The sequence below is a fragment of the Oncorhynchus nerka genome, linkage group LG22 (assembly GCF_034236695.1).
Source record: "Oncorhynchus nerka isolate Pitt River linkage group LG22, Oner_Uvic_2.0, whole genome shotgun sequence".
Taxonomy (NCBI): Eukaryota; Metazoa; Chordata; class Actinopteri; order Salmoniformes; family Salmonidae; genus Oncorhynchus; species Oncorhynchus nerka.
In genome coordinates, this window is record NC_088417.1 from 89,791,354 (window position 1) to 89,817,799 (window position 26,446).

Below are 26,446 nucleotides of genomic sequence, written 5' to 3' on the forward strand. Positions count from 1 at the left end.
GACAGCTTGCTATTAACTGTGTAAACTAATTGAGTGTTGTTCTCTCGTCCCACTCCATATGAAGAGCAGAACAGCTTGCTGAAATACAATAATGTCCATTCCCCATTGGGTCTGACACTGCTGCTAACCACTTCTACATAGCTGCTGATGTCCATTATATCATTATTTAAAGAATGAATCAACCAGTCAGTCAACCAATTAACCAATCAATGAACCAATAAAGGAATGAATCAATCAACCAATCTAAAGTTGACTCCTACAGTATGACTTAATGATTAGGATTATGACAAGAAATCTCAGTAGACTGTTCCTCTCCCAGGTCTCGAGGTCTGGCCGTGGTGACAGCGAGGGCGACCTTTAACCCTGACAAGGTCAACATCCTGAGTAAGACGTGCAGGGTCAGTGGGAGGCTGGTGTCCTGCTTCAATACCACTGTCTGTTTCAGTGCAACCTTCAGGCCCAAGATACCTGTAGGACCTGTGGGTAAGCCCTGCTTTCCTGTGTCAATCTATCTCTCTCTCATTCTCCTTCTTTTGTCCTCTCCCTCTCCCTTCCCCTCTCCATATCAGTGGCCACGTTCAGTATTACAGGGGCTTCTCACATCATAGCAATGGTCTTAGCGCCCTCTAATTGTGTCTTGTTGCCTCTGTTACGTCTCACCTCAGCTCTCAGGTACAACCTGACCCTGGATGCTGATCTCCAGTCGTCTCGTGTCACCTCCAGAGGTCAGTTCAGTAACTCGGAGAGAGTCCTGCAGAAAGACATCCGGGTTTCCACCAGGGAGCTCTGTGACACCTATGAGGTTTTTGTTCAGGTAAAGATAGATAATATGAAATGATGGTTTGCTGAATGAAGTGTGTCTGGTTTTCCTCCTTCATCAGGTCTTATTGATTGATTGTGTTCATTTTGAATGGAGGAAGCATCCTTTCAACACTTAAAGGGGCAATCTGCAGTTGAAACAATAACAAAGCATAACCACTCTCAAATTCATAGACAGAGCTATGGATGCAAGGACTGACCAATCCATGATATAAAAATTATAGTTTTAACCATGTTTTGAGGCTATACAGTTGTTGTTCACATTTACATTGTTTACAAACATTGGAGTAAAACAAGCTTATGTTTAACCTCTCTGGGATATTTGGGACGGTAGCGTCCCACCCCGCCAACAGCCAGTGAAAGTGCAGGGCGCCAAATTCAAAACAACAAAAATCTCATAATTAAAATTCCTCAAGCATACAAAGATAACATTCTCGTTAATCCAGCCACAGTGTCTGATTTCAAAAAGGCTTTACAGCGAAAGCACCACAAACGATTATGTTAGGTCACCACCAAGTCACAGAAAAACACAGCCATTTTTCCAGCCAAAGAGAGGAGTCACAAAAAGCAGAAATATAGATAAAATTAATCACTAACCTTTGATGATCTTCATCAGATGACTTGTTACACAATACATGTATGTTTTGTTCGATAAAGTGCATATTTATATCCAAAAATCTAATTTTACATTGGCGTGTTATGTTCAGTAGTTCCAAAACATGCGATGATTTTGCAGAGCCACATCAATTCACAGAAATACTCATAATAAACATTGATAAAAGATACAACTATTATATATGGAACTTTTGATAAACTTCTCCTTAATGCAACCGCTGTGTCAGATTTCAAATTTTTTTTGCGGAAAAAGCACACCATGCAATAATCTGAGTACGGCGCTCAGAGACCAAAACAGCCAAAGATATATCCGTTATGTTGTGTAGTCAACATTAGTCAGAAATAGCATTATAAATATTCACTTACCTTTGATGATCTTCATCAGAATGCACTCCCAGGAATCCCAATTCCACAATAAATGTTTGATTTGTTCGATAAAGTTCATCATTTATGTCCAAATACCTTCATTTGTTAGGGTGTTTGGTAAACAAATCCAAACGCGCGTGCATGTCCAGCCGAAAGGTCGAACGAAAAGTCCAAAAAGTTATATTACAGGTCATAGAAACATGTCAAACTAAGTATAGTATCAATCTTTAGGATGTTTTTAACATAAATCTTCAATAATGTTCCAATAATGTTCCAACCGGAGAATTCCTTTGTCTATAGAAAAGCAATGGAACGTGAGGTAACTCTCACATGACCGCGCGTCACGAGCTCGTGCCTCTCTGCCAGACCTCTGACTCATTCCCCTCTCATTCGGCCCCACTTCACAGTAGAAGCATCAAACAAGGTTCTAAAGACTGTTGACATCTAGTGGAAGCCTTAGGAAGTGCAACATGACCAATATCCCACTGTATCTTCAATAGGGAATTAGTTGAAAAACGACGATATTTTTCACAGGTTTTCGTCTGACTAGTTATATTATACTCATTATACTCACAGACATCATTCAAACAGTTTTAGAAACTTCAGAGTGTTTTCTATCCAAATATACTAATTATATGCATATTCTACTCAAGCTACTCAATACTGCCTCCCAGTCACCAAGAAGTTAAGGTACTGATGGGGTACGACAGTTGAACTAAGCTCATGAGGCATTTATAAGTTATATTCTTCAAGAATCAATTGGTACATGTCATTAATATATCAATCTCTTTAAAAATAAATATATTATTATTTGAAGAACATTGCCAAGACTAATATTTACATGTATGTATAAACATTAAAAAGGATATAAAGTACACTACATTCCTGTATTCTCATGTGGTTTTCCTTATACAATTCCAAAAATGTTACTAAGTTCTGATCCTGTAGAGAATTAGCTATGTACAGTATGTAGCTAAAATGTTGTACAATGTTTGTTGTGTTGCACATGTTCCCAGTCAAATGAATGAAACAAATCAAATAAATCCTATCTTATTGTCTGCCAGGAGGCCCCTGACTTTGTGAGCTCCATCGGTCTGCGTGTGGACATCGCTCTGCATGACCCAGACTCCAGTCCTGTTCTAGATGTCCTCCGTCCTACTTCATGGGAGTTCTTTGTGAGTTTCAATAATATGTGATAGAGTATACAGTACCAGTATAAAGTTTGGACACAACTTTATTATTATTTTTTACTATTTTCTACATTGTAGAATGATAGTGAAGAAATAACACATATGGAATAATGTAGTAAACAAAAAAAGTGTTAAACAAATCAAACCATTTTATATTTGAGATTCTTCAAAGTAGCCACCCTGTGCCTTGATGACAGCTTTGCACGCTATTGGCAGTTGCTTGAAGTTTTTTTAAATGTCTATTGATGGTAGTATCTGTGCTTTATGTGTTAGTGCAGGGCTAGGGTTAGGGTTAGGGTTAGGGTTAGAGTTAGGGCTAGGGTTAGGGCTAGGGTTAGGGTTAGGGTTGGGGTTAGGGTTAGGGTTGGGGCTAGGGTTAGGGTTAGGGCTAGGGTTAGGGCTAGTGATAGTGTTAGGGTTAGGGTTGTGGTTGAGGCTAGTGTTAGGGTTAGGGTTAGATTAGTGTTAGGGTTAGGGTTGGGGTTGAGGCTAGGGTTGTGGTTGAGGCTAGGGTTAGGGTTGTGGTTGTGGTTGAGGCTAGGTTTAGGGCTAGGGTTAGGGTTGTGGTTGAGGATCGGGTTAGGGCTAGATTTGTGGTTGAGTCTAGGGCTAGGGTTGTGGTTGAGTCTAGGGTTGTGGTTGAGGCTAGGTTCAGGGCTAGGGTTGTGGTTGAGTCTAGGGTTGTGGTTGAGGCTAGGGTTAGGGTTGTGGTTAAGACTAGGGTTAGGGCTAGGGTTGTGGTTGAGACTGGGGTTAGGATTGGGGTTGGGGCTAGGGTTAGGGCTAGGGTTGTGGTTGAGGCTAGGGTTAGGGTTGTGGTTGTCGTTGAGGCTAGGTTTAGGGCTAGGGTTGTGGTTGAGGCTAGGGTTAGGGTTGTGGTTGAGGATAGGGTTAGGGCTAGGGTTGTGGTTGAGGCTGGGGTTAGGATTGGGGTTGAGGCTAGGGCTAGGTTTAGGGCTAGGGTTGTGGTTGAGGTTGAGGCTAGGGCTAGGGTTAGGGCTAGGATTAGGGTTGTGGTTGAGGCTGGGGTTAGAGTTGAACTGGGATGTAGAACTGGGATAGGGCACCTCCACATCTGAATTCCCAATTCAACCCATAAACAGAGTGTCATGTCTCTCTTAACACTCTTAACACAGATCCCATTCTCCAAAGACTGTGGCTCTGATGAGCTGTGTGAGAGTGACCTGCTCTTGAACGTCAAGAAAGGAGAGATGATTCCCAGGTGAGATCTGACACTCTCAATCCAGCATAGTAAATCCATACTGAACACGGCACTCAGTGGTGCAGGCTACCTTAAACCTAAATCAATTCAATTCAAATGGCCTTTATTGGCGGAAACATATGTTTACATTGCCAAAGCATGTGAAACACAACAAACAAAAGTGAAATAAACAATCAGAAATTAACACTCCCTATAAGATCTCATGAATAGCAAACACAGTATTCCAAAATGTTTTTCTGTGGGACCGGACAAATAAGTCATTTTCTGTTCTGCTGGTCTACTTTAGTGAGAATAAACTTCCTCTATCAAGCCTTGCTGGTTAAAGAAAATAAATTCAGATAGTTTCATAAGTTGAAAGACAGAGGCCATGATTCAAACACACCACAATGTAGCAACATTGCACTGAACTTGACTTTTAAAATCAATTTCCCTGACATGATAGCATTGACAGTAAACACTATGGATGTCGGCTCAAACATAATTACCTTTAACAGTTAAGTGCAGTGCGATTTGTTTGAATCCCAGCGAGTAATTAACAGACACACAGTACAGACAAACAGTACAGACAAACAGTACAGACAAACAGTACAGACAAAGACAGACAAAGACAGACAGACAGACAGACAGACAGATAGACAGATAGACAGACAGACAGACAGACAGACAGACAGACAGACAGACATTACAGACAGACAGACATTACAGACCAGCCAAACATTACAGACCAGACATACAGACAGCACATACATTACAGACAGACATTACAGACCAGACAGACATTACAGACAGACAGACATTACAGACTGACAGGCGTTACAGACCAGACAGACAGACATTACAGGCCAGACAGACAGACAAACATTACAGACCAGACAGACATTACAGACAGACAGACAGACATTACAGGCCAGACAGACAGACAAACATTACAGACCAGACAGACATTACAGACATTACAGACCAGACAGACAGACAGACCAGACCAGAGCAGACCAGAGCAGAGCAGACCAGACAGACAGACATTACAGACAGACAGCACCTCGGCCAGTCAGAGGGGTAGCATGATATATTTTATTTTCACTGCTCCAGTTAATGGTGACACTGTTAAAGGATTCCCCATCATAATATAGTGTCTTCATTACAAAGCACTGAAACAGTCTCACCCCATCATAATACAGTGTCTTCATTACAAAGCACTGAAACAGTCTCACCCCATCATAATATAGTGTCTTCATTACAAAGCACTGAAACAGTCTCACCCCATCATAATATAGTGTCTTCATTACAAAGCACTGAAACAGTCTCACCCCATCATAATATAGTGTCTTCATTACAAAGCACTGAAACAGTCTCACCCCATCATAATATAGTGTCTTCATTACAAAGCACTGAAACAGTCTCACCCCATCATAATATAGTGTCTTCATTACAAAGCACTGAAACAGTCTCACCCCATCATAATATAGTGTCTTCATTACAAAGCACTGAAACAGTCTCACCCCATCATAATATAGTGTCTTCATTACAAAGCACTGAAACAGTCTCACCCCATCATAATACAGTGTCTTCATTACAAAGCACTGAAACAGTCTCACCCCATCATAATATAGTGTCTTCATTACAAAGCACTGAAACAGTCTCACCCCATCATAATATAGTGTCTTCATTACAAAGCACTGAAACAGTCTCACCCCATCATAATATAGTGTCTTCATTACAAAGCACTGAAACAGTCTCACCCCATCATAATATAGTGTCTTCATTACAAAGCACTGAAACAGTCTCACCCCATCATAATATAGTGTCTTCATTACAAAGCACTGAAACAGTCTCACCCCATCATAATATAGTGTCTTCATTACAAAGCACTGAAACAGTCTCACCCCATCATAATATAGTGTCTTCATTACAAAGCAGTGTCTTCATTACAAAGCACTGAAACAGTCTCACCCCATCATAATATAGTGTCTTCATTACAAAGCACTGAAACAGTCTCACCCCATCATAATATAGTGTCTTCATTACAAAGCACTGAAACAGTCTCACCCCATCATAATATAGTGTCTTCATTACAAAGCACTGAAACAATCCCACTCACATACTGCAGGTATATTTTAACATTCATTCTTATCCCCTCTGTATTGTTTTGAGTAAAATGAGTCTTGTGTTTTGCAGCTCATCTAAGATGTTGGTCAGCTTTAAGAACAAGAGGCTGTCCTTCACTGTGTCTGTGACCAACAAGAAGGAGAATGCGTACAACACCCGAGTCATGGCCACATACTCCAAAAACCTCTTCTACGCCTCCATCACTCCTCCAGTATGGATCAGCCTCTTTGATGTTTAGCATGACACACACTATAGGATGACTATTTGCATATTTATCAGTAAACATTCCCTAAAATTGTGGGATTAATTTCAGAGTGATGAAACAGAGGTGAAGTGTAGCTCCACCCGAGAGACTCGTAGCCTCTCGTGCCAGGTGGGATACCCAGCTTTAAGGAAGACCCAGGAGGTAAGACCTGACGACAAAACGAAAAACTATGGGCGTGTGTGTAGGTCTCTCTCTCTTTCCTTGTCAGCCAGGGTTGTCGTTTCCTAAACAATACACATCTGTTCCCTGCAGGTGACATTCGTAATCAACTTTGACTTCAATCTGAATCAACTGCAGACCGAAGCCGACGTGAGCTTTGAAGCTCTAAGGTAGGAAGGAGTACACAGAACTTGCTTGTTTGTTGATCACATAGTAATCTCTCTTAGTCCTATGGATCTTCTGTTACATGACTGATTGATTGATTACATGTGCTTATTACAGTGACAGCACAGAGGTGAACCCCTCAGACAACCACGCCTCTATCTCCATCCCTGTCCACTATGATTCAGAGATCGCTCTCTCCAGGGAAGCAAATCTCAATTTCTACGTGGTTGACATGGACAATGAGGTGAAGACCACAGTGAATACTTTCAATGACATCGGTCCTGAGTTAAAATTCTCTCTGAAGGTGAGAAATAATGCACAAACAGGTACACAGTCATTATGTGTCAGTCAGTCTGTGGTAAAATACTTCCCCCTTGTGGTATAAATGGTAAGACAAGTGTTTTCTCTTCTGTTCAGGTTTCTACAGGGAATTTCCCAGTGAATATTGCCTACCTCACAGTCTCACTGCCCAGCGATACAGCAGGAGGCAACCCATTATTGTATGTGACAGGAGTCAACACTGCACCTGTGAGTAAAAATAACCAGTCAACCTGTTTCTAAATAACTAGGCATGGCCCAGGGTTGCTGGTTCAAATCCCAGGTTTGACGGGGGAGAATCTGGCAAGAATTACCTTTCTGATGGACTTAGTTATATTTTAAAGAGATTGACTGTTGCCCTCTTGTTGTTCTGCAGGCTGGAGATGTTAGCTGTGAAGTAGCCAGCCTCGTCAATCCTCTGAAGATCAGTGAGAAGCCTTACACACCATCCTTCTCCAAGGAGAACCTCATGAGCACAGAGGAGCTGGTGCGTTTGTGTGTGCATTCCTGTGTGTATTGTTTGTGACAGAGAGAGACAAAGAGGTTCAAGGTTTTACATCTAATGATCTCCTCTGAATGCATACCTGGGTCATTCCTACGATGGTTCAGTTTTACATCTAATGATATCCTCTGAATGCATACCTGGGTCATTCCTACGATGGTTCACAGTTTTACATCTAATGATCTCCTGTGAATGCATACCTGGGTCATTCCTACGATGGTTCAGTTTTACATCTAATGATCTCCTCTGAATGCATACCTGGGTCATTCCTACGATGGTTCACAGTTTTACATCTAATGATATCCTCTGAATGCATACCTGGGTCATTCCTACGATGGTTCACAGTTTTACATCTAATGATATCCTCTGAATGCATACCTGGGTGGTTCAGTTTTACATCTAATGATCTCCTCTGAATGCATACCTGGGTCATTCCTACGATGCGGTGCCTTTTGGAACTCATAACTTTTGAGGAAAAAATTATATATATTTAAAATAAAAATTGCATTCTAATCAGAAAAAAGGACATATTGAAAAACATATTGGTCAAGCTCAGGCACTTTATTTGTTTTTTCAGGTTCTTTTTATAACCTTTCAGGTGCATAATCCTAACAGGGTGGACATTTGGAGCCCAAATTCAAATCAAATCAAAATCAAATGTCATTGGTCACATACACACATTTAGCAGATGTTATTTTGGGTGTAGCGAAATGGTTGTGTTCCTAGCTCCAACATTGCAGTAATATCTACAAATTCACAACAATACTCACAAATCTAAAAGTAATAGAATGGAATTAAGAAATATATACATTTTAGGACAAGCAATGTCAGAGTGGCATTGACTAAAATACAGTAGAATACTGAAATGAGATGAGTAAAGCAGTATGTAACATTATTAAAGTGACCAGTGATTCCATGTACAGTGGGGAGAACAAGTATTCATTTATTTTTTTAACCTTTATTTAACTAGGCAAGTCAGATAAGAACAAATTCTTATTTTCAATGACGGCCTAGGAACAGTGGGTTAACTGCCTGTTCAGGGGCAGAACGACAGATTAGTACCTTGTCAGCTCGGGGGTTTGAACTTGCAACCTTCCGGTTACTAATCCAACATCTCTAACCACTAGGCTACACTGCCCGATTTTGCAGGTTTTCCTACTTACAAAGCATGTAGAGGTCTGTAATTTTTTTAATCATAGGTACACTTCAACTGTGAGAGACGGAATCTAAAACAAAAATCCAGAAAATCACATTGTATGATTTTTAACTTCTTGCGTCGAGCCATCCCGGATCCGGGATCGTGAATACAGCCTCAAGCTCATTACCATAACGCAACGTTAACTATTCATGAAAATCGCAAATGAAATGAAATTAATCTATTTGCTCTCAAGCTTAGCCTTTTGTTAACAACACTGTCATCTCAGATTTTCAAAATATGCTTTTGAACCATAGCTAAACAAGCATTTGTGTAACAGTATTGATAGCCTAGCATAGATTATGCCTCTTTCAGCATGCAACATTTTCCACAAAAACCAGAAAAGCATTCAAATAAAATCATTTACCTTTGAAGAACTTCGGATGTTTTCAATGAGGAGACTCTCAGATAGCAAATGTTCAGTTTTTCCTGAAAGATGATTTGTTTAGGACAAATCGCTCCGTTTTCTGCGTCACGTTTAGCTACGAAAAAAAATCTGTATCCAGGATTGTGTAAATATATCCGCAAGCTCATTAGCATAACACAACGTTAACTATTCATGAAAATCGCAAATGAAATGAAATTAATCTATTTGCTCTCAAGTTTAGCCTTTTATTAACAACACTGTCATCTCAGATTTTCAAAATATGCTTTTGAACCATAGCTAAACAAGCATTTGTGTAACAGTATTGATAGCCTAGCATAGGATTATGCCTCTTTCAGCATGCAACATTTTCCACAAAAAACAGAAAATAATTCAAATAAAATAATTTACCTTTGAAGAACTTCAGATGTTTTCAATGAGGAGACTGTTAGATAGCAAATGTTCCGTTTTTACAAAAAATATTATTTGTGTCGACTAATCGCTCCGTTTTGTTCATCACGTTTGGGTAAGGAAAAAATAAAATAATAATATTAAGTCATTAAAACGCGAACTTTTTTCCAAATTAACTCCATAATATCGACAGAAACATGGCAAACCAATGTTTAGAATCAATCCTCAAGGTGTTTTTCACATATCTATCGACGATAAAATCCATCGTGGCATTTTACTTTCTCTTCTGAAGAAATGGAACGTGCATGGACCTACAGATTACGCAATAATTTCGACACAGGACACCGGGCGGGACACCAGGTAAATGTAGTCTCTTATGGTCAATCTTCCAATGATATGCCTACAAACACGTCACAATGCTGCAGACACCTCGGGGAAACGACAGAAAGCGCAGGCTCATTCCTGGCGCATTCACAGCCATATAAGGAGACATTGGAACACAGCGCCTTCAGAATCTGGGGCATTTCCTGTATGAAACTTCATCTTGGTTTCGCCTGTAGCATTAGTTCTGGGGCACTCACGGATAATATCTTTGCAGTTTTGGAAACGACAGAGTTTTGTCTTTCCAATGCTGTTAATTCCATGCATAGTCGAGCATCTTTTCATGACAAAATATTGCGCTTAAAACGGGCACGTCTTTTTATCCAATTTATCCAAAATCAAATCAATTTTTATCCAAGTAATTCATTTGCATTTTATTGCATGACATAAGTATTTGATACATCAGAAAAGAATAACCTAATATTTGGTACAGAAACCTTTGTTTGGAAATACAGAGATCATACGTTTCTTGTAGTTCTTGACCAGGTTTGCACACACTGCAGCAGGGATTTTGGCCCACTCCTCCATACAGACCTTCTCCAGATCCTTCAGGTTTCGGGGCTGTCGCTGGGCAATACGGACTTTCTGCTCCCTCCAAAGATGTTCTATTGGGTTCAGGTCTGGAGACTGGCTAGGCCACTCCAGGACCTTAAGATGCTTCTTACGGAGCCACTCCTTAGTTGCCCTGGCTGTGTGTTTCAGGTCGTTGTCATGCTGGAAGACCCAGCCACGACCCATCTTCAATGCTCTTACTGAGGGAAGGTTGTTGGCCAAGATCTCGCGATACATGGCCCCATTCATCCTCCCCTCAATACGGTGCAGTCATCCTGTCCTCTTTGCAGAAAAGCATCCCCAAAGAATGATGTTTCCACCTCCATGCTTCACGGTTGGGATGGTGTTCTTGGGGTTGTACTCATCCTTCTACTTCCTCCAAACACGGCGAGTGGAGTTTAGACCAAAAAGCTAAATTTTTGTCTCATCAGACCACATGACCTTCTCCCATTCCTCCTCTGGATCATCCAGATGGTCATTGGCAAACTTCAGACGGGCCTGGACTTGCGCTGGCTTGAGCAGGGGGACCTTGCGTGCGCTGCAGGATTTTAATCCATGATGGCGTAGTGTGTTACTAATGGTTTTCTTTGAGACTGTGGTCCCTGCTCTCTTCAGGTCATTGACCAGGTCCTGCCGTGTAGTTCTGGGCTGATCCCTCACCTTCCTCATGATCATTGATGCCCCACTAGGTGAGATCTTGCATGGAGCCCCAGACCGAGTGTGATTGACCGTCATCTTGAACTTTTTCCATTTTCTAATAATTGCGCCAACAGTTGTTGCCTTCTCATCAAGCTGCTTGCCTATTGTCCTGTAGCCCATCCCAGCCTTGTGCAGGTCTACAATTTTATCCCTGATGTCCTTACACAGCTCCCTGGTCTTGGCCATTGTGGAGAGGTTGGAGTCTGTTTGATTGAGTGTGTGGACAGGTGTCTTTTATACAGGTAATGAGTTCAAACAGATGCAGTTAATACAGGTAATGAGTGGAGAACAGGAGGACTTCTTAAAGAAAAACTAATAGGTCTGTGAGAGCCGGAATTCTTACTGGTTGGTAGGTGATCAAGTACTTATGTCATGCAATAAAATGTAAATTAATTACTTAAAAATCATACAATGTGATTTTCTGGATTTTTGTTTTAGATTCCGTCTCTCACCGTTGAAGTGTACCTATGATAAAAAATTACAGACCTCTACATGCTTTGTAAGTAGGAAAACCTGCAAAATCAGGCAGTGTATCAAATACTTGTTCTCCCCACTGTACATAAGGCAGCAGCCTCTAAGGTGCAGGGTTGAGTTACCAGGTGGTAGCCGGCTAGTGATGGCCAAGAAATGACACACAAAAAAACAAATACTGCAAAGTTGCTTAGGAGCTAGAAGCAGTGCTGTCATGTCTGTCAATGCCATCTTTGTTCAAATTAGCCATAGCTCTGTGAGCAAGCAAGTTCGAGCTAGCATAATGTTGAACACTTGAACAGGATTTTAACTTCTCTATCAAACATATTTTAACATTTTGGAATTTTGTTGATTTTTCTCTATAATTAAGCCTAGCAGGGTGGAAATGTATGAGTGGGACATACAGACTAACAACATGAAACATGGAAGAATAGATACAGCTGAATGTTTACACTTATTTAGCTTTGCACTATTGTTTTCCCACCAAAGAAATGATGACACTTCCTGAATGTGGTGTCATTGTAGGAAGGGGTTGTTTTCTTAGATGGAGAATTAAAACAAACTAACAGGGTGGAAAGTGATATCAGGGACACTCAGAAAATCCTAAATAAAATAATAATAAATACAATAATCATGAGGGAAAAAAACATTGATGAGAGAGAATTTAAATAGGGCTATAAAATAATGAAGAAAGATTTTAATTATGCTATTACTTTAAGGCTTATGTTTCTTGTGGAAGTTGATGAATAACATGGCAAAAACACCTACATCCTACATTCAAAATGCAGAAAATTCCCTTTCAAGATCCATATTTTTGTTGTTCTTTTAAGGTAAAGGACACCTGACCTTATATTTAAAGCCTTTTGTTCTCCACATTTTACACTAAATAAGAAGTGGTATTTCCTCGGGACAGAAAAGGCACCGCATGGTAGGAATGACCCATCTATTGTTTTCGGATTCTTCCAGAACTGTAAGACAGCCAAGTGCCAGCCTATGAAATGTGTCCTGAAAGACATGGGGATGATGAGTGATTTCTTTGTGAACGTGACCACGCGGATATGGAACGGTACCTTTGCTGCTGTAAGTATAGACAGACAAATGTGTCTGTTCCACATTGTTTACATGCTTGCTTCTCCTCCTCTTTAATGGTGTCCAGACATCACCTCATTAGTCCTCCTCTTGTGTTGTCTTTGATCAGTCCTCATTCCAGTCCACTGTGCTGACTGTGAGCACAGAGATAGAGACTTCCCAACCTGAACTGCTGGTCATCTCTCACAAGCACCTGACGGTACTGTACTAATACATAAAATACTTCTCAATACACTTTAATGTTATATCTCTGATGTCCAGGCAGAGTTTGTTCATTTGTACAAGTTCAATGTGTTTAGATGACCAGCATATTAACAGTTACACTCGTTGTATTGCCTGACTGCTGGTGTGAAACATCGCGTCTTCTCCTGAACACTGTCATCTGTCTCCTGACCTGTCTGCAGGTTGACGTCACCATCAGTAAACCAGGGGTGAAAGGGGAGATCCCTGTAGGCGTTATTGTGGGCAGTGTGATTGGAGGCCTGCTTCTATTGGCTCTCGTCATTGGCCTGCTTTGGAAGGTATGTGCCAGTCTTTGGCACTTTATGATGTAAAACTCTCTTATACTGAACTACTGAAAAATACAGAAGCTCTGAGCTATCCTAACTAGACCAGCTATCCTTACCTCTATCACGCCAGTATCCCTCCACATTGTAAATATGGTATTAGAACTGACCCTGTATATACAGCGCTCTCCGTAATTATTGGGACAGTGAAGCATTTTTTAAAATTTTGGCCAAAGGTTTGGATTTGTCTGCACTTTAACCTCATGGTCATTGTTTGATTTCAAATCCAAACTTTTGGAGTATAGAGCCAAAATGTAAAAAAAAAAATGCTTCACTGTCAATTATTATGGAGGGCACCGTAGCTTCTTACTGTGTAGTGTTCTTATTGCTTAGCGTGTGTTTGTGTTCTACCTTGTTATTTTTAGTATTACATTGATATTGATTATGGCATTGTAGGGTTTGGAGCTTGCAAGAAAGGCATTTCACGGTACTTGTGCATGTGTCATTAAAAACGTGAAACATGAAATACTCCTACGTCATCTCTTATTCTTCCTTCACGTCTTCTGTTTCTCTCCCTCTGTCTCACTCTCGCTCTGTCTCTCTCTGTCTCTCCTTCCAGTTTGGTTTCTTCAGGAGAAAGTACCAGCAGCTGATGAAAAACACTGATGAAGACCAGGCGGAGACCGAGGGCCTGCAGGAGAATGCAGCAGCGTGAGAACCAGGCGCAGGAAAGAACCCATCTTAGAAACCACAATGTGCCAACGGACTGAGAACACAATGACCAAAGACCACAACCACAACCACACACAAACTGAACAAACATGATTTGTACTGACATATTGAGCAAATGGCTTGTTAGTGGAAGGGGCTGTTTGGGTGGTGGCTTTAACATGGTTTTGGTTGTGGAGTGAACGATTGCTTGGAGTGAACAGAAACACATAGTTTGAGCGTGTTAGAGAGTGTGTTTTGATTAGGACCAAAGAGACAACAGATTTTATTAGTGGAGGTAACATGATTCTCTCACCACCAAACACTTCCAAGCGAAGACCCCGTTATGTCGGCCATCTTGGATCCTCCATAGGGAAGTTATTTATCTACAGTGCATTTTTTCTGGACGAATTCATACTTCAGTTACTGGTTTTCCTTTTTATATATGTTCACGGAATTGTTGAGGCCTATTGTTGAGTAAGAAACTTGTGTATAGTAATTTGTCATATCAATTGATATTATTGATATCAATTGTTGAAAAGCACAGTAGTATACTGTAAACAGCCTTTCAAATGGATATAGACAATAGTTTACACATGAGAGCTTATGGACGCTATCATATCATAGCATAGCTAGCATATGGCGTTCTCGGTGCTTTACATTGCAATGGGAGGGGTTTGGCATTATGTTGATGCCGAGGCATCCTTATTTGTGAAAGAGACATTTACTTGAATATCAAAATAATAACAGAACATCAAAGACCCATCTTTTCTACTTTCACGAAGGTACTTCCTGGCTTTGAGTATCTCAGTCACTGTTTTACAGAGACAACGCTGTATAATTACCCCAGCCATACAACTGCCTTGGGAGACACTGTGAAGATGCTGTCTTTAGAATATACACTGTATTCAGATCAGATTAATGTAACATTTGATTCATTGTACTGTTTGTAAAAATGTTGTGATATTAATCAAAGCAGAGTTATTGAATGTGTAGAAAATAAGTATATTTATTGTGTGGTTTCTATATTAAATATGTATCATTCAAATTCTTTATTATCAATAGATAAAACATAACACTTAAACAAGTGTTTAACTTATTCCCTACATAGCTATGGTGAAAATGCATTAGAAGCACTTACCGGTTAATCCGTTTATTTTGTACAGTCATTGTATCATGACTGAGAGAAACAACAGCAACTAATTAATTGTAGGATACAGACAGTAGCAGAGACTAAACTCTCTGAGATAAGGTTTATGAGATATATTTTTGCACTGATATTTTTCCAGGTGTATTTTCAAAGGGTACATACCACTTCCTTCATTACGATTTTCGAGCATTCATTTTTTTTAATGACAACGTTATTGTGTTCATTGAAACTTTTGATTTTGTGTTGTAAATATGCTGATGGGGAATCTTATTTCATTAAAACTTTACGTACATAAAGGTGTGAATGACTTCATTTTTGTATTGTTGGGGACAGCTTTAGATTCACTGGTACTGTGTGTGATCTAATATTTGCCATAGAAAAGCTCCTAGATGAGGTCAGAGTTCAACTCTGTCCTGTCCACTGGCACTCATTGTTCTCTTTCCAACAGGACTCGTCAGCTTCATACACCTTCTACCAAATACAGAAAAAATCCTCCAGTATTAGCTTCCCGTGGAACTAATGCTGCGTTCATAACCAAGTGGAAGGTGGTAATTACCAGTTGAGAATTCGTAAATAGCCGTAAGATGCATTCATGTGCTTTGAACACATTGGCTAATGGCCAACAAGCTGCATCAACCTTAAAATACAGCTATCATTATATTAAACAAATTATAATGTTAAAAAAACATATTAATGGATACCTTTTTATGACTGAATGTTTTGTTGTTACATTAAACTGCCAAAAATTATATTATAGAGGTCATTTCTTTAGTAGGTCCTGTCAGAGGTCAGCATGTAGGATAAGTCTGTGATCAGGATGATAGAAGTTACCCACTAGTAATTACCAATTAGATTATTCCAAGTCAATGTGGTAAATACCACCTTCTCACTTGGATATGAATTCAGCATAATGCAACAATTCAAACTGTGTCAGATAGGCTTCAGACAGGCTCTGGAGCCGTGTGACTATCACTTGACAATGATTAGTTTCACGCAACTCTAACTTAATGAGTACCCTATGCCTTGTGATCATTATGCAGAGCATTGTGCAAAGTACACCATACATACATTTTGTAAACACTTTACATTTAGTTGCTCTTATACCTGTGTAGTAAAAATGTAATTATTACTATAGTACTCAGTTGGTAGAGCATGGTGTTGTAACTCAATTGGTAGATCATGGTGTTTGTAACTCAGTTGGTAGATCGTGGTGTTTGTAACTCAGTTGGTAGATCATGGTGTTTGTAACTCAGTTGGTAGATCATGGTGTTTGTAACTCAGTTGGTAGATCATGGTGTTTGTAACTCAGTTGGTAGATCATGGTGTTTGTAACTCAGTTGGTAGATCATGGTGTTTGTAACTCAGTTGGTAGATCATGGTGTTTGTAACTCAGTTGGTAGATCATGGTGTTTGTAACTCAGTTGGTAGATCATGGTGTTTGTAACTCAGTTGGTAGATCATGGTGTTTGTAACTCAGTTGGTAGATCATGGTGTTTGTAACTCAGTTGGTAGATCATGGTGTTTGTAACTCAGTTGGTAGATCATGGTGTTTGTAACTCAGTTGGTAGATCATGGTGTTTGTAACTCAGTTGGTAGATCATGGTGTTTGTACCTCAGTTGGTAGATCATGGTGCTTGTAACTCAGTTGGTAGATCATGGTGTTTGTAACTCAGTTGGTAGATCATGGTGCTTGTAACTCAGTTGGTAGATCATGGTGTTTGTAACTCAGTTGGTAGATCATGGTGTTTGTAACTCAGTTGGTAGATCATGGTGTTTGTAACTCAGTTGGTAGATCATGGTGTTTGTAACTCAGTTGGTAGATCATGGTGTTTGTAACTCAGTTGGTAGAGCATGGTGTTTGTAACTCAGTTGGTAGATCATGGTGTTGTAACTCAGTTGGTAGATCATGGTGTTTGTAACTCAGTTGGTAGATCATGGTGTTTGTAACTCAGTTGGTAGATCATGGTGTTTGTAACTCAGTTGGTAGAGCATGGTGTTGTAACTCAGTTGGTAGATCATGGTGTTTGTAACTCAGTTGGTAGATCATGGTGTTTGTAACTCAGTTGGTAGATCATGGTGTTTGTAACTCAGTTGGTAGATCATGGTGTTTGTAACTCAGTTGGTAGATCATGGTGTTTGTAACTCAGTTGGTAGATCATGGTGTTTGTAACTCAGTTGGTAGATCATGGTGTTTGTAACTCAGTTGGTAGATCATGGTGTTTGTAACTCAGTTGGTAGATCATGGTGTTTGTAACTCAGTTGGTAGATCATGGTGTTTGTAACTCAGTTGGTAGATCATGGTGCTTGTAACTCAGTTGGTAGATCATGGTGTTTGTAACTCAGTTGGTAGATCATGGTGTTTGTAACTCAGTTGGTAGATCATGGTGTTTGTAACTCAGTTGGTAGATCATGGTGTTTGTAACTCAGTTGGTAGATCATGGTGTTTGTAACTCAGTTGGTAGATCATGGTGTTTGTAACTCAGTTGGTAGATCATGGTGTTTGTAACTCAGTTGGTAGATCATGGTGTTTGTAACTCAGTTGGTAGATCATGGTGTTTGTAACTCAGTTGGTAGATCATGGTGTTTGTAACTCAGTTGGTAGATCATGGTGTTTGTAACTCAGTTGGTAGAGCATGGTGTTTGTAACTCAGTTGGTAGATCATGGTGTTGTAACTCAGTTGGTAGATCATGGTGCTTGTAACTCAGTTGGTATATCATGGTGTTTGTAACATGGTGTTTGTAACTCAGTTGGTAGATCATGGTGTTTGTAACTCAGTTGGTAGATCATGGTGTTTGTAACTCAGTTGGTAGATCATGGTGTTTGTAACTCAGTTGGTAGATCATGGTGTTTGTAACTCAGTTGGTAGATCATGGTGTTTGTAACTCAGTTGGTAGATCATGGTGTTTGTAACTCAGTTGGTAGATCATGGTGTTTGTAACTCAGTTGGTAGATCATGGTGTTGTAACTCAGTTGGTAGATCATGGTGTTTGTAACTCAGTTGGTAGATCATGGTGTTTGTAACTCAGTTGGTAGATCATGGTGTTTGTAACTCAGTTGGTAGATCATGGTGTTTGTAACTCAGTTGGTAGATCATGGTGTTTGTAACTCAGTTGGTAGATCATGGTGTTTGTAACTCAGTTGGTAGATCATGGTGTTTGTAACTCAGTTGGTAGATCATGGTGTTTGTAACTCAGTTGGTAGAGCATGTTGTTGGTAGATCATGGTGTTTGTAACTCAGTTGGTAGATCATGGTGTTTGTAACTCAGTTGGTAGATCATGGTGTTTGTAACTCATTTGGTAGATCATGGTGCTTGTAACTCAGTTGGTAGATCATGGTGTTTGTAACTCAGTTGGTAGATCATGGTGTTTGTAACTCAGTTGGTAGATCATGGTGTTTGTAACTCAGTTGGTAGATCATGGTGTTTGTAACTCAGTTGGTAGATCATGGTGTTTGTAACTCAGTTGGTAGATCATGGTGTTTGTAACTCAGTTGGTAGATCATGGTGTTTGTAACTCAGTTGGTAGATCATGGTGTTTGTAACTCAGTTGGTAGATCATGGTGTTTGTAACTCAGTTGGTAGATCATGGTGTTTGTAACTCAGTTGGTAGATCATGGTGTTTGTAACTCAGTTGGTAGATCATGGTGTTTGTAACTCAGTTGGTAGATCATGGTGTTGTAACTCAGTTGGTAGATCATGGTGTTTGTAACTCAGTTGGTAGATCATGGTGTTTGTAACTCAGTTGGTAGATCATGGTGTTTGTAACTCAGTTGGTAGATCATGGTGTTTGTAACTCAGTTGGTAGATCATGGTGTTTGTAACTCAGTTGGTAGATCATGGTGTTTGTAACTCAGTTGGTAGATCATGGTGTTTGTAACTCAGTTGGTAGAGCATGGTGTTTGTAACTCAGTTGGTAGATCATGGTGTTTGTAACTCAGTTGGTAGAGCATGGTGTTTGTAACTCAGTTGGTAGATCATGGTGTTGTAACTCAGTTGGTAGATCATGGTGCTTGTAACTCAGTTGGTATATCATGGTGTTTGTAACACAGTTGGTAGATCATGGTGTTTGTAACTCAGTTGGTAGATCATGGTGCTTGTAACTCAGTTGGTAGATCATGGTGTTTGTAACTCAGTTGGTAGATCATGGTGTTTGTAACTCAGTTGGTAGATCATGGTGTTTGTAACTCAGTTGGTAGATCATGGTGTTTGTAACTCAGTTGGTAGATCATGGTGTTTGTAACTCAGTTGGTAGATCATGGTGTTTGTAACTCAGTTGGTAGATCATGGTGTTTGTAACAGTTGGTAGATCATGGTGTTTGTAACTCAGTTGGTAGATCATGGTGTTTGTAACTCAGTTGGTAGATCATGGTGTTTGTAACTCAGTTGGTAGATCATGGTGTTTGTAACTCAGTTGGTAGATCATGGTGTTGTAACTGGTGTTTGTTTGTAACTCAGTTGGTAGATCATGGTGTTTGTAACTCAGTTGGTAGATCATGGTGTTGTAACTCAGTTGGTAGATCATGGTGTTTGTAACTCAGTTGGTAGATCATGGTGTTTGTAACTCAGTTGGTAGATCATGGTGTTTGTAACTCAGTTGGTAGATCATGGTGTTTGTAACTCAGTTGGTAGATCATGGTGTTTGTAACTCAGTTGGTAGATCATGGTGTTTGTAACTCAGTTGGTAGATCATGGTGTTGTAACTCAGTTGGTAGATCATGGTGTTTGTAACTCAGTTGGTAGATCATGGTGTTTGTAACTTTGGTAGATCATGGTGTTTGTAACTCAGTTGGTAGATCATGGTGTTTGTAACTCAGTTGGTAGATCATGGTGTTTGTAACTCAGTTGGTAGATCATGGTGTTTGTAACTCAGTTGGTAGATCATGGTGTTTGTAACTCAGTTGGTAGATCATGGTGTTTGTAACTCAGTTGGTAGATCATGGTGTTTGTAACTCAGTTGGTAGATCATGGTGTTTGTAACTCAGTTGGTAGATCATGGTGTTTGTAACTCAGTTGGTAGATCATGGTGTTTGTAACTCAGTTGGTAGAGCATGGTGTTGTAACTCAGTTGGTAGAGCATGGTGTTTGTAACTCAGTTGGTAGATTGGGGTGTTTGTAACTCAGTTGGTAGAGCATGGTGTTTTAACTCAGTTGGTAGAGCATGGTGTTGTAACTCAATTGGTAGATCATGGTGTTTGTAACTCAGTTGGTAGATCATGGTGTTTGTAACTCAGTTGGTAGATCATGGTGTTTGTAACTCAGTTGGTAGATCATGGTGTTTGTAACTCAGTTGGTAGATCATGGTGTTTGTAACTCAGTTGGTAGATCATGGTGCTTGTAACTCAGTTGGTAGAGCATGGTGTTTGTAACTCAGTTGGTAGATCATGGTGTTTGTAACTCAGTTGGTAGAGCATGGTGTTGTAACTCGGTAGAGCATGGTGTTTGTAACTCAGTTGGTAGATTGGGGTGTTTTTAACTCAGTTGGTAGAGCATGGTGTTTTAACTCAGTTGGTAGAGCATGGTGTTGTAACTCAATTGGTAGATCATGGTGTTTGTAACTCAGTTGGTAGAACATGGTGTTTGTAACTCAGTTGGTAGATCATGGTGTTTGTAACTCAGTTGGTAGATCATGGTGTTTGTAACTCAGTTGGTAGATCATGGTGTTTGTAACTCAGTTGGTAGATCATGGTGTTTGTAACTCAGTTGGTAGATCATGGTGTTGTAACTCAGTTGGTAGATCATGGTGTTTGTAACTCAGTTGGTAGAGCATGGTGTTTGTAACTCAGTTGGTAGATCATGGTGTTTATAACTCAGTTGGTAGATCATGGTGTTTGTAACTCAGTTGGTAGATCATGGTGTTTGTAACTCATTTGGTAGATCATGGTGTTTGTAACTCAGTTGGTAGATCATGGTGTTTGTAACTCAGTTGGTAGATCATGGTGTTGTAACTCAGTTGGTAGATCATGGTGTTTGTAACTCAGTTGGTAGATCATGGTGTTTGTAACTCAGTTGGTAGATCATGGTGTTTGTAACTCAGTTGGTAGATCATGGTGTTTGTAACTCAGTTGGTAGATCATGGTGTTTGTAACTCAGTTGGTAGATCATGGTGTTTGTAACTCAGTTGGTAGATCATGGTGTTTGTAACTCAGTTGGTAGAGCATGGTGTTTGTAACTCAGTTGGTAGATCATGGTGTTTGTAACTCAGTTGGTAGAGCATGGTGTTTGTAACTCAGTTGGTAGATCATGGTGTTGTAACTCAGTTGGTAGATCATGGTGCTTGTAACTCAGTTGGTATATCATGGTGTTTGTAACACAGTTGGTAGATCATGGTGTTTGTAACTCAGTTGGTAGATCATGGTGCTTGTAACTCAGTTGGTAGATCATGGTGTTTGTAACTCAGTTGGTAGATCATGGTGCTTGTAAATCAGTTGGTAGATCATGGTGTTTGTAACTCAGTTGGTAGATCATGGTGTTTGTAACTCAGTTGGTAGATCATGGTGTTTGTAACTCAGTTGGTAGATCATGGTGTTTGTAACTCAGTTGGTAGAGCATGGTGTTGTAACTCAGTTGGTAGATCATGGTGTTTGTAACTCAGTTGGTAGAGCATGGTGTTGTAACTCAGTTGGTAGATCATGGTGTTTGTAACTCAGTTGGTAGATCATGGTGTTTGTAACTCAGTTGGTAGATCATGGTGTTTGTAACTCAGTTGGTAGATCATGGTGTTTGTAACTCAGTTGGTAGATCATGGTGTTTGTAACTCAGTTGGTAGAGCATGGTGTTTGTAACTCAGTTGGTAGATCATGGTGTTTGTAACTCAGTTGGTAGATCATGGTGTTTGTAACTCAGTTGGTAGATCATGGTGTTTGTAACTCAGTTGGTAGATCATGGTGTTTGTACCTCAGTTGGTAGATCATGGTGTTTGTAACTCAGTTGGTAGATCATGGTGTTTGTAACTCAGTTGGTAGATCATGGTGTTTGTAACTCAGTTGGTAGATCATGGTGTTTGTAACTCAGTTGGTAGATCATGGTGTTTGTAACTCAGTTGGTAGAGCATGGTGTTTGTAACTCAGTTGGTAGATCATGGTGTTTGTAACTCAGTTGGTAGATCATGGTGTTTGTAACTCAGTTGGTAGATCATGGTGTTTGTAACTCAGTTGGTAGAGCATGGTGTTTGTAACTCAGTTGGTAGATCATGGTGTTTGTAACTCAGTTGGTAGATCATGGTGTTTGTAACTCAGTTGGTAGATCATGGTGTTTGTAACTCAGTTGGTAGATCATGGTGTTGTAACTCAGTTGGTAGATCATGGTGTTTGTAACTCAGTTGGTAGATCATGGTGTTTGTAACTCAGTTGGTAGATCATGGTGTTGTAACTCAGTTGGTAGAGCATGGTGTTTGTAACTCAGTTGGTAGATCATGGTGTTTGTAACTCAGTTGGTAGATCATGGTGTTTGTAACTCAGTTGGTAGATCATGGTGTTTGTAACTCATTTGGTAGATCATGGTGCTTGTAACTCAGTTGGTAGAGCATGGTGTTTGTAACTCAGTTGGTAGATCATGGTGTTTGTAACTCAGTTGGTAGAGCATGGTGTTTGTAACTCAGTTGGTAGATCATGGTGTTTGTAACTCAGTTGGTAGATCATGGTGTTTGTAACTCAGTTGGTAGATCATGGTGTTTGTAACTCAGTTGGTAGAGCATGGTGTTGGTTGGTAGATCATGGTGTTTGTAACTCAGTTGGTAGATCATGGTGTTTGTAACTCAGTTGGTAGATCATGGTGTTTGTAACTCAGTTGGTAGATCATGGTGTTTGTAACTCAGTTGGTAGATCATGGTGTTTGTAACTCAGTTGGTAGATCATGGTGTTTGTAACTCAGTTGGTAGATCATGGTGTTTGTAACTCAGTTGGTAGAGCATGGTGTTGTAACTCGGTAGAGCATGGTGTTTGTAACTCAGTTGGTAGATCATGGTGTTTGTAACTCAGTTGGTAGAGCATGGTGTTTGTAACTCAGTTGGTAGAGCATGGTGTTGTAACTCAGTTGGTAGATCATGGTGTTTGTAACTCAGTTGGTAGATCATGGTGTTTGTAACTCAGTTGGTAGATCATGGTGTTTGTAACTCAGTTGGTAGATCATGGTGTTTGTAACTCAGTTGGTAGATCATGGTGTTTGTAACTCAGTTGGTAGATCATGGTGTTTGTAACTCAGTTGGTAGATCATGGTGTTTGTAACTCAGTTGGTAGATCATGGTGTTTGTAACTCAGTTGGTAGATCATGGTGTTTGTAACTCAGTTGGTAGATCATGGTGTTTGTAACTCAGTTGGTAGATCATGGTGTTTGTAACTCAGTTGGTAGATCATGGTGTTTGTAACTCAGTTGGTAGATCATGGTGTTTGTAACTCAGTTGGTAGATCATGGTGTTTGTAACTCAGTTGGTAGAGCATGGTGTTTGTAACTCAGTTGGTAGATCATGGTGTTTGTAACTCAGTTGGTAGATCATGGTGTTTGTAACTCAGTTGGTAGATCATGGTGTTTGTAACTCAGTTGGTAGATCATGGTGTTTGTAACTCAGTTGGTAGATCATGGTGTTTGTAACTCAGTTGGTAGATCATGGTGTTTGTAACTCAGTTGGTAGATCATGGTGTTTGTAACTCAGTTGGTAGATCATGGTGTTTGTAACTCAGTTGGTAGATCATGGTGTTTGTAACTCAGTTGGTAGATCATGGTGTTTGTAACTCAGTTGGTAGATCATGGTGTTTGTAACTCAGTTGGTAGATCATGGTGTTTGTAACTCAGTTGGTAGATCATGGTGTTTGTAACTCAGTTGGTAGATCATGGTGTTTGTAACTCAGTTGGTAGATCATGGTGTTTGTAACTCAGTTGGTCAGTTGGTAGATCATGGTGTTGTAACTCAGTTGGTAGATCATGGTGTTTGTAACTCAGTTGGTAGATCATGGTGTTTGTAACTCAGTTGGTAGATCATGGTGTTTGTAACTCAGTTGGTAGATCATGGTGTTTGTAACTCAGTTGGTAGATCATGGTGTTTGTAACTCAGTTGGTAGAGCATGGTGTTTGTAACTCAGTTGGTAGATCATGGTGTTTGTAACTCAGTTGGTAGATCATGGTGTTTGTAACTCAGTTGGTAGATCATGGTGTTTGTAACTCAGTTGGTAGATCATGGTGTTTGTAACTCAGTTGGTAGATCATGGTGTTTGTAACTCAGTTGGTAGATCATGGTGTTTGTAACTCAGTTGGTAGATCATGGTGTTTGTAACTCAGTTGGTAGATCATGGTGTTTGTAACTCAGTTGGTAGATCATGGTGTTTGTAACTCAGTTGGTAGAGCATGGTGTTTGTAACTCAGTTGGTAGATCATGGTGTTTGTAACTCAGTTGGTAGATCATGGTGTTTGTAACTCAGTTGGTAGATCATGGTGTTTGTAACTCAGTTGGTAGATCATGGTGTTTGTAACTCAGTTGGTAGATCATGGTGTTTGTAACTCAGTTGGTAGATCATGGTGTTTGTAACTCAGTTGGTAGATCATGGTGTTTGTAACTCAGTTGGTAGATCATGGTGTTTGTAACTCAGTTGGTAGATCATGGTGTTTGTAACTCAGTTGGTAGATCATGGTGTTTGTAACTCAGTTGGTAGATCATGGTGTTGTAACTCAGTTGGTAGATCATGGTGTTTGTAACTCAGTTGGTAGATCATGGTGTTTGTAACTCAGTTGGTAGATCATGGTGTTTGTAACTCAGTTGGTAGATCATGGTGTTTGTAACTCAGTTGGTAGATCATGGTGTTTGTAACTCAGTTGGTAGAGCATGGTGTTTGTAACTCAGTTGGTAGATCATGGTGTTTGTAACTCAGTTGGTAGATCATGGTGTTTGTAACTCAGTTGGTAGATCATGGTGTTTGTAACTCATTTGGTAGATCATGGTGTTTGTAACTCAGTTGGTAGATCATGGTGTTTGTAACTCAGTTGGTAGATCATGGTGTTTGTAACTCAGTTGGTAGATCATGGTGTTTGTAACTCAGTTGGTAGATCATGGTGTTTGTAACTCAGTTGGTAGATCATGGTGTTTGTAACTCAGTTGGTAGATCATGGTGTTTGTAACTCAGTTGGTAGATCATGGTGTTTGTAACTCAGTTGGTAGATCATGGTGTTTGTAACTCAGTTGGTAGATCATGGTGTTTGTAACTCAGTTGGTAGATCATGGTGTTTGTAACTCATTTGGTAGATCATGGTGCTTGTAACTCAGTTGGTAGAGCATGGTGTTTGTAACTCAGTTGGTAGATCATGGTGTTTGTAACTCAGTTGGTAGAGCATGGTGTTGTAACTCAGTTGGTAGAGCATGGTGTTTGTAACTCAGTTGGTAGATTGGGGTGTTTGTAACTCAGTTGGTAGAGCATGGTGTTTTAACTCAGTTGGTAGAGCATGGTGTTTGTAACTCAGTTGGTAGATCATGGTGTTTGTAACTCAGTTGGTAGATCATGGTGTTTGTAACTCAGTTGGTAGATCATGGTGTTTGTAACTCAGTTGGTAGATCATGGTGTTGTAACTCAGTTGGTAGATCATGGTGTTTGTAACTCAGTTGGTAGATCATGGTGTTTGTAACTCAGTTGGTAGATCATGGTGTTTGTAACTCAGTTGGTAGATCATGGTGTTTGTAACTCAGTTGGTAGATCATGGTGTTTGTAACTCAGTTGGTAGATCATGGTTGGTAGATCATGGTGTTTGTAACTCAGTTGGTAGAGCATGGTGTTTGTAACTCAGTTGGTAGATCATGGTGTTTGTAACTCAGTTGGTAGATCATGGTGTTTGTAACTCAGTTGGTAGATCATGGTGTTTGTAACTCAGTTGGTAGATCATGGTGTTTGTAACTCAGTTGGTAGATCATGGTGTTTGTAACTCAGTTGGTAGAGCATGGTGTTTGTAACTCAGTTGGTAGATCATGGTGTTTGTAACTCAGTTGGTAGATCATGGTGTTTGTAACTCAGTTGGTAGATCATGGTGTTTGTAACTCAGTTGGTAGATCATGGTGTTTGTAACTCAGTTGGTAGATCATGGTGTTTGTAACTCAGTTGGTAGATCATGGTGTTTGTAACTCAGTTGGTAGATCATGGTGTTGTAACTCAGTTGGTAGATCATGGTGTTTGTAACTCAGTTGGTAGAGCATGGTGTTTGTAACTCAGTTGGTAGATC

The 26,446-nt window shown here is 40.0% G+C and overlaps 1 protein-coding gene and 1 pseudogene across 1 annotated transcript in view; one reads left to right on the top strand and one right to left on the bottom strand.

Annotated features, from left to right (window-relative positions):
- LOC115125369 (integrin alpha-2-like) overlaps positions 1 to 15,545 on the top strand; it is a 52,144-nt gene extending 36,599 nt beyond the window's left edge. Inside the window, exons 16-29 of the mRNA XM_065007554.1 lie at positions 320 to 483; positions 666 to 814; positions 2,865 to 2,975; positions 4,127 to 4,212; positions 6,388 to 6,529; positions 6,632 to 6,724; positions 6,836 to 6,912; positions 7,025 to 7,211; positions 7,325 to 7,435; positions 7,602 to 7,712; positions 12,767 to 12,880; positions 12,999 to 13,088; positions 13,294 to 13,410; positions 14,015 to 15,545. Of these exons, the coding sequence (XP_064863626.1) occupies positions 320 to 483; positions 666 to 814; positions 2,865 to 2,975; positions 4,127 to 4,212; positions 6,388 to 6,529; positions 6,632 to 6,724; positions 6,836 to 6,912; positions 7,025 to 7,211; positions 7,325 to 7,435; positions 7,602 to 7,712; positions 12,767 to 12,880; positions 12,999 to 13,088; positions 13,294 to 13,410; positions 14,015 to 14,110 (1,648 nt within the window). The 3' untranslated portion in view covers positions 14,111 to 15,545. The remainder of the gene's footprint in view (positions 1 to 319; positions 484 to 665; positions 815 to 2,864; positions 2,976 to 4,126; positions 4,213 to 6,387; positions 6,530 to 6,631; positions 6,725 to 6,835; positions 6,913 to 7,024; positions 7,212 to 7,324; positions 7,436 to 7,601; positions 7,713 to 12,766; positions 12,881 to 12,998; positions 13,089 to 13,293; positions 13,411 to 14,014) is intronic.
- A 110-nt stretch (positions 15,546 to 15,655) lies between these two features.
- LOC135563905 (molybdopterin synthase catalytic subunit-like) overlaps positions 15,656 to 26,446 on the bottom strand; it is a 30,011-nt pseudogene continuing 19,220 nt past the window's right edge.